Source organism: Camelina sativa, chromosome 12 (assembly GCF_000633955.1).
Source record: "Camelina sativa cultivar DH55 chromosome 12, Cs, whole genome shotgun sequence".
NCBI classification, from domain to species: domain Eukaryota; kingdom Viridiplantae; phylum Streptophyta; class Magnoliopsida; order Brassicales; family Brassicaceae; genus Camelina; species Camelina sativa.
The window spans coordinates 11369805-11378590 of NC_025696.1; the positions used below are offsets into that span (position 1 = coordinate 11369805).

The window sequence follows — 8786 nt, forward strand, 5'->3', positions numbered from 1 at the left end:
CACCAACCAAACACAATTCTCTCACACCTCACCCTCTCTCTTTGTTTAATTTTCATGACATCCTCACGAAAAGCAAAGGCACTGCGTTTCAACCACCGCTAACCCTCGCCGCCCCAACCGACGACCCAAGCGGTGAAGCTGATCACTCGAGCCAACATTTCGAGCTCCGTCTATTCCCCGCTCGAGCCACCATCGAAGTACACTCGAGCCGTCGTCCTCCACTCGATCCCTCCACCTCGAGTCACTGATCGAGTCACACCATCAAAGCTCCGTCACGCTCTCCACTCGACCCTCTCCGGACTCACCTCGTTCGAGTCACACGCTCTTCACTCGACCCTCGCCGTCAAAATCTCGATCGAGTCGCGCCATCACAGCTCAACTCACGTCCGCTCGAGTTGCCATCAAATTCTCCCTCGAGTCGTGCCATCACTATTTCACTCGATCGGTTTTCTCGCTCCGTCGTCACCGCTCGATTGACTCGATACACCGAAGTCACCACCGTTCGATTCGGCCGAATCCGACTCCGCTCGAGTCGCCGTCAGAATCATGACTCGACTCCCGCCGACGTTGTGCCTCCGCTCGAGTCGACCCTTTCTCCACTCGATCCACACGGCGAACTCACCAATCGATCCATATCCGACTTCCAAGTGAAACACTAAGTCACGCCGACGACACAACTTGATTTACTACGTTATCGGTTCACTCTCTCTTTGCACTTATTATTTTCTCACTAACGTATTAACGTTTAATTTTGAGTTTACATGTTTCAGAGAAACAGAAAAAGTACTGAGCTTATACACGAGATGAGAGAGGCATATGGTTGTGTTGCTGGAGAACGTTCGTCCCCAGAATCTATGGCGAAGCGTTTCATGAAAATGAGAAACATGGTTGACAAGGTTGTTGGGGGTTCAGAACAACCAGCGAGTTTGAGCAGACCAGACAAACCGCTCTCCAAGAGCAAGAGTCGCGGGAAGAGACCGGCCCGAGTTTCCCTCTCCAGAGACGAAGGCAGTGACTACGAACAGGAAGAACCTGCGTCGCGTCCAGCACAAGAGCCAAGGAAATCTGTACGACGACAAAAATATGAGACGAAGCTGACTCCCAAAGAGTACTACGAGCTGTTCCAAAAGTGCGAGTTCAGTGGAACAAGATATCCACATCCTGAGACGATGGAGCTACTAGGGATTGGCGAGGATGTTCAGTACTTGTTTCGGCGATGTCATCTGGAGAGAATTATGAACACCCCCAAGAGTGGATACAGAGAGGAGACAATTCAGTTTCTTTCTACCTTGGAGATGCACTGGTACGCGGATGAGCCAGGCATCATGTCTGATGGAGGATTGGGCTACATTACCTTCCGCGTTCATGGCCAGTTCTGCAATCTTACATTCCGAGCCATCGAAGAGATATTCGGTTTTCCCAGCAGAACAGGCACCACGCCGCAGTTTGACAGGAATGAGATATCTGCTCTCTGGGCAACGATCGGAAGCACGCCAACATTTACTACATCAAAAACAAAGGCGACGAAACTGAGAAGCCCGGTGTTGCGTTACTTCCAGAAAGCGGTCGCAAATGCCTTTTATGCCAAGGAGATTAAGGGATATATTACTTATGGCGAGCTTGAGATGATCGATCTGGCACTTAAAGGACTCTCGTTCACTTCCATGGATTGTACTGCGCTGCAAGGCGATATGTCCAACACCTCCGTCTCGCTCTACCTTCTCAACTACATCATGTCATACAAGACTTGGGTCTTGAGACTCACCAGCAACCGCACTCCAGGAGTAATGTGTATGGGAGGTATAGTGACTTGGTTTCTTGAGGCTGCAGGCGTTGCTCTACAATCCAAGCTGTACCCACCACGCTGGATAGACATAAACAACTTGCAGCAGCTACGCACTTTGGACTTGGGTTTGAGGAATGGATGATTGCTATACAAGTATGTGCATCCTGCGGTCGGACCCTCGAGATTACTCCTCCCTTGCGTCGACCTGACTAAAATCTTGAGGGGTGAGCATGTCGAGTTCATTCCCCCTGCGGATGCATTATACCAATCTGATGTGGAAGAGCAACATGTCGACATCGCAGAACCAGGAGAAGATCCGATGGAAGAAGACGCAGTTGAGTACCGCCCTGAGCAATTCTACTTTGAAGAGTACACCGAACCGAGAATGAGCAGAGGGGTCAAAGCAGCTCATGACCGCCTCAACAAGCTTCAACAATGGGAGAAAGCCAGAGACAAGGCGCTTAGCAGCCTTTCCAAGACTGTCAAGAACCTCGTGCGTTTGTTTAGCTGCTCGACTTCCACAACCACCGTCCCCAGGTTTGTCCCCGAGGATAACAGACCAATGTCAGGACGCCCTTCCGCGAACCTAGCGCGAACACCTTCCCCAAATCCCTCTCTAGCGCGTCAATTTTCATATGTGCCACGGCAGCGTCAGCCTACACCCGTCCCTTCATGCCATTCGTCACATGAATCTAGGGAGAGAAGGGGACAAGGTTCGCGTGGTTCAGGAGCCTCCTCAAGTCGTCGATCAGCGCGTCGTTCTGCAGCTCATGCTGAGCAAGAGGTTGAGCAACAATTTGGGCAGCAAGGTGATTATCAGCCTACGGATGTGGTAGTATTAGTCTCGGACCATGGCGAATCCAGAGTCGACGACATGCAGTGCGACGAGCAGCCGAGCACTTATCAGAACACGCAAGCGGTTGAGCAACAAGTCGACCAACCCGGTGAGACCACTCCTGCGGATCCCGAACACGGTGAAGGACAGAGCCAGTACCACGCACCAACTCCTTGGGCGAGCTCAAACTCCTTCTTCTACTACTGAGGTACTCCTACCTTCCATTGTATATACCATTTCATTTCTGCATTGTTTCTGTTGAGATTCTTAAATCCACCTACAAATTTTTCTTACACAGGAGACTGTGTAATTTAAGTTTGGGGGAGGGTTTGGGATGATGTATCTGACGTTGTGTTCTGTGATTCTTATTTCAATTTTTTGCATCATATCATGTTTGAGATAGCATCCATTTATTTGCATAGAAAAACCAAAAAAAAAAATTGAAAAAAATTCGAAAATTTCCACAAAAACAGAGTGTTCATGTAGTTTGCATTTGCATTTTAGGATTGAGTCTAGTGTTGTGCATGTAGGGTTGTTGCATTTAGCATATGGGTTGATGATGATTGAACCTTGTTAGCATGTTGGATTCAATAGGATAGGATCAAGGCCCTAGTTATTAGTTCTTTGATGCTTGTTGATTGAACTTGAAAATGTAAGATTGAAGCATGTTTTGAATTGACGTCATTTCCTATCTATCTGAACCTAAACCTGACTTGCAATTATCTTGTTATGCATTGAAGCTGAACTCATGGATACCATATACATACTTGGATTGTCTTTCACATTTTTTACCATCCTTGTCAATCCAAGTAGCTGATTCCCATTTTTGGAACAGTTTCCCGCACCCTTAACCAACCATCTTTCAAGCCAATCGTATTCTTGAGTGTCAGGCCTTTTCCGAGTTGAGCTTGCTAGAAAGTGTTAGGTTCTAACCGACAAGAGTAGGATCCTGTGTAGTTCTAGTTCGCGTTATCCGGACTAGTAGGACTAGGTGAGAACTTGATATTGGGTATTGGGTATGGATGTGTGCAGAAAAGTAAAGGGTAGAAAGTCTTAAGGAAGGGGATGTGTTTTCAAAGTTTACACGTCTAGTAAAGGATTTGGGGTGAGCAAAGTAAAAAGAATAATTGGTTCTGGGCATGAAAATAAAAAAAAATTAGACAAAGAAAAGAAAGTAAAAATGCTTAAGATGTCTAGAGTCTTCAGAAGAAAAGAGAATGAACCATAGTGATATTAGAGTTTTCCCAATCCGCTAGAGTGATAAGAAGTGAACTCTTCCTAAGACCAAATCTAAAGAATGAAAGAATGGGTTTGAGATGAAGTTTCTGATGAAGGGTAGAGATAGGTCCAACTTCGGTTTGGAATGTTCTTTGGGTAGACAGGGCGCTGCTCTTGTATGCATCAGTTGGTTTCAACCTTTAGCCTTCTCTTAAGCTCAACTCTTTTCATGAGAGAACCTTGTTATGTATCGATGGAACCACTTGAGAAAGAGACCACATTTGTCTCTAACCTTTCACCCTAGCCAAATGAGTTCAATGACACTGCATAGCTTGATTCATGGTTTTTTGTTAATAAATGTTAAAGGGGATGATTGATAGGATTGCATGTGTAGATCAAACGAATGAAATTCCTTTACCACGCATCATAGAACTAAAAACAAGAACCTTGATTCTAACTACTCTATTCAGCATGTTTTAGGTTCCGAGACCCCATCTTCACACCTCTTCTCCATACCTTGTTCTTGATCGTTTGCTTGAGGGCAAGCAAAGAATAAGTTTGGGGGAGTTGATATGTCAATATTTTGTCTCTGCTAAGCATGTTTTTGTCACGCATTTAGTTAGGATAACTAATTGTTTTGCATGAATTTCTACTCTCTTTTGTACACTTTTCATATTTAGGTAGTTCTTGCATTATCTTCGCATACCTCGTGCATTTTGGAGTATTTCAGGTATTTAGGAGACTTTGGAGCCAGGCTGTCTCGAGTCGCGCTATCATTCCGTCATCACACATCCGCTCGAGTCGTGCTGTCATGCCGATCGAGTCGCGCTGTCATGCCGATCGAGTTGCCGTTCGAGTCGTGCCGTTCGAGTCGCGCTGTCGTGGGATTCAGCTTTCAACGTCTTCATCAAAGTTGTAGAGAATTGAGTCATCTTTCCAATGCCGTTTATTTCAAGCCAATCGGAGGTGTGGTTCAAAAAGTATCATCGTTTTAGTGGAGGCGTATACATCCAGATCGAGTCGCGCTGTCGTTCTGTTCGAGTCGCGCTGTCGTGCCGTTCGAGTTGCGCTTTCGTGTCGTTCGAGTCGCGCTGTCGTGTCGAGCCAACGCCATCACTCCACTCGAGCCAACGCCATCACTCACTCGAGCCATTACTCGTTCGCACATGTCAGGGAGACGTTCCATCCTACACGCTTCAGGAGATTCCCAAACCGACGCTTGATCTTGTCGTTTTAAGTTTTAGGGATTTTATGTCTTTACTATAAATACGTTTTGTTAAGTCTTTACGACATCATCTTAGTTTTTTATCTCGTTTTTATTTTTGTAAGGTTTCCCTAGCCACCAAGAACCGTTCCCAGACTTTGTATTCAGATATCTTTTGATACATTGAGTATTTGCATTTGATTTCTTCTACAAACTTGTTTATCTCATTTTTACCTATCTAAGAATGCTTGTTTCAATGTTTTCTGAGTTTGTATTGTTGATGATGATTTCCGGATCTGAGTAGTGCGTTAGTTCTTGAGGATAGGATAGATTAGGGGGAGGATCTTAGGATGTAGGGTGTTTGAGCTTGATTTGTATGATTCCCTTCTGGACTAGAGTTAGAATTACTAGTTTCTCTCCGATCAATTGGAACTAGGTTCGAGACATTTCCACACCCAAAAGGTGTTCGATAAAATGTCTGACCAACTAGCGCCAGAGACTTACGTTCCTAGCTTAAGAGATTAATTGTCTAGGATGTTTGTTGACGTGAATGAACTTGTTTGTCATGCCTGCTCGACCACGTTTCTCTAGCGAGAGCTAGGTATGCTCTAAGAACCTAACAATTTATCACAAAACAATAAATCCAAAACAACAAAACTTTGAGGGACTTAATTACTTCAGTCCAAAAAATTTCCGATATGTTTTGTTTATTTTATTTTGCGTCTAAACATTAAGAACCATATATAAAGGAACACACATTAAACATTTTTTTTAAAAAATCATATTAAAAAAATCAAATTCAAAAATATATTTGTAAATTTAAGGTATATCATAATTAATAAAAATAAAATTAAATATATCTTGCGTGAGCCTATTTCTAGTTAGATATATGCATATAGGAATTGTATAATTTTGAAAATAAAAATGTGGGCCAATTTTTAAATATCTCTGTAATACATCTAATTTTGAATCAAAGATTTGTTATACTGTATGTCTAAATATGAACCGTATATACAAACCTCACTTTGCCAAATAAATAGGTGTGAGATTCTTGTCTCTTTTGAGTTTAGAGCTTTGTATGACCAAAACTCAATTCTGATAGGTTTTTAAGCTAACAAAAAGTCAAAACTAATAAAAGAGGATTAAAACATAAGAACATTTCTAACCAAACGACCCAGTTAGTCATTGACGATTTTTGATCCCACCGTTAAAACAACTTCCAAATTATGGTTCACTTGTTGCCTCCTTAGAATCAGTCTATTTTCTTGAAGGCAATAAAAACATCAGTTCCACATTTGTGTCACTTGATTGGTTATTTTCAAACGGTGGATCATGGAACATATACTATAGTATGTTTTAAATAACAAAATTGTGGGGCAATAACATTGCGTTTTCATCATCAAACTAAGAAAAATCCGATCGAACAATGAAACCTACTGTTTCCTTCAGAGCTTTTCTTGCGCGCCAATATAGACCATTAGGTGTCCTATATTTATTATTAGGTCAGTGTCAACGTGTCTTATATTTCACGTTGACATCCCAGATCCCACTCTTTTGTGGCTTTTTTCAATAGGCTTAAATTGGATTAGGCATGTCAATTAGGGCCAAAGCCCGTGGACTATAGGGTTTTTCAGGCTTAGCCCGATCGGGCTCGGCCCAGCCCGAAAAGCCCTTTAACAAATATATTGATACTTTTTTGTTAACATTTTTGTTTGATTGCAATATTTGATTAATAATTTATTGTAATTAAAGTTTTAAACTCTAATCCTAGTTTTTATATTTACTTAATAACCATACTTAATACTTTAAAAAAATTTATCCATGATATTTTATATGAATTATATATTAATTTATTTGGTTAAAGTATCGAAATTTTGTTTAGTCTTAAACTTTTTGTTTTAAATTAAGTTGGTTGTAATGAATATAGATGAGTTATTAATTTTTTGATTGATTTTTTTATAGTGCACCTTCAAACACTATTTTTTAAGGCTTATAAGTTTGAATTTTTTATCAGTAAGATAAGCCCGAAAAAGCCCGAAAAGCCCTATAGCCCTGTTAGGACCGGGCTCGGGCTTTGAAATATAGGCTCGAAAATATTTCGGGCCGGGCCGTACCGGACTCAAACATATGCAGACTTTACGGGTTTCAGACCGGGCCGGGCTGGGCCAGCCCGATTGACACCCCTAAATCGGATATCTCTCGGATTTCTCCACCTAATTCTTCAAGTTTATATTTTACTACATATGTTGCTTGAGTTGTAATTACTATAGGGCTCTTTAATTAAAATTAAACATTTTCAATTCTAAAGAAATCATTTTGACCCAAAAAAAAAAAAAAATTTATAGACCAATTAACAACAGATGGAATGGGATTTTGTGAAATTAAAGAATCAATTAGTTGTACTACTCAATCAAGATTGTATGTTCCTTAGAATAATTTCAAAATTTTTGGTTTGTCAAATTCCTAAACTAAAGTCGCCATGTAGATATCTGTTCTCACTGAACCCTTTTTAAACAAAAAACAAAATTCTTCTCATAAAGTTGACTAATAGACGATATTTCGTTGTATTCAGGATTGATAATAGTATAATTCATTGAAATATTATTAGCAAACTATTAGAATTTAAAGATCAATGTGCTTTGATGATGAAATTTATTATTTCCATTACACTATCGATCTTCTTCACATGATCATCGATATGTGTCATAAATATTCATTAGTTTTAGTGAGAATCTAAACTGACTTAGCGAAGCCAATTTTCACCGTTGGTTCCAACTCGTAGTCATACACCGTGTGAACGGCAGTCCTACAACCAAAAGGCCTCAAACAGTCAAAAATAATTCTTTTTAAAACGAAGAAAAATGTGTAACAAGATTATTACATATGAAAAACTTACCAGTATTCATCTTTTGTCTCCACGAATCTACTTAAGCACTCATTTTTGTTCACCTTGTATATATACTGCAAAATAGAAAAAAAAAAAAAAGTAAGAATAAAATTAAATTACTAAACGGAGGAAAGAAAACGTCAAATCAACTTACATCACGACGACTGACTGAGAAACTCCTTCCAGCAATTGTTAAGGTTACATCAGGCAGCTTCTTATAATTTGAGCAATCTGGTGATAGTTTGATACTATCATTGATGTCCTTGATCATAGCCTATAAATGACAATAACATAAACAAAAGTTAATAAGTACTGATCATGTAAGAATTAATCTAATGACTTTTCTCTTTTACCGCTGGACCATGAATGTTTGAATTCCCTGAGTCAACAAAAACTTGGCAGCCCCTTGAGCAAACATTGGTGTCTTTTGAACCGACTAATATGTTGCTCATTTGGAAGAAGTATTTCTTCCCAGTCGCGGTTATATAGGTATGTTGTCCCTTGAAACGGGATCAGTTTATACCTCCAAACGTTATCTCCCCCCTCCCTGCTCTAAAGAGAGAAGGTCTTCCAAGCCAGATGGAGAATATTTTCTTCTTAACCTTACCTTGCCTTATCATCGACTCCCAAACAGAAAGAGTTCTTGTAGCAGAATCTTGAGGATTTCCAAGTCCCAGTATACCATCAAAGGGCGCTTTCAGAAGTGGATCCTCAGCCTCCTTGGTAGCAAGAGCCTCTGTAAAGTACTGATTGGTTATCGTAATTCCACCAACATTGACAGTCTCACTGCTTAGAACACCTTTGAGAGAACCTGTACCGTATTCGATGGCTACATTCTTTCCTGTTGTACACAAAT

At 41.0% G+C, this 8786-nt stretch overlaps 2 protein-coding genes across 2 annotated transcripts in view; both read right to left on the reverse strand.

The window, feature by feature from the left end:
• On the reverse strand, positions 7752-8735 carry LOC104731309 (cathepsin D-like). Its single transcript, XM_010450642.2, has 4 exons — positions 8284-8735; positions 8085-8204; positions 7940-8004; positions 7752-7849 (listed from the first exon to the last, which is right to left on the reverse strand). Exons 1-4 carry the CDS (start codon positions 8380-8382, stop codon positions 7777-7779), a joined length of 357 nt encoding a protein of 118 aa, XP_010448944.1. The 5' UTR covers positions 8383-8735; the 3' UTR covers positions 7752-7776.
• LOC104733400 (cyprosin-like) overlaps positions 8443-8786 on the reverse strand; it is a 556-nt gene continuing 212 nt past the window's right edge. The window contains exon 2 of the mRNA XM_010452977.1: positions 8443-8771. Coding sequence (XP_010451279.1) covers positions 8443-8771 — 329 coding nt within the window. The remainder of the gene's footprint in view (positions 8772-8786) is intronic.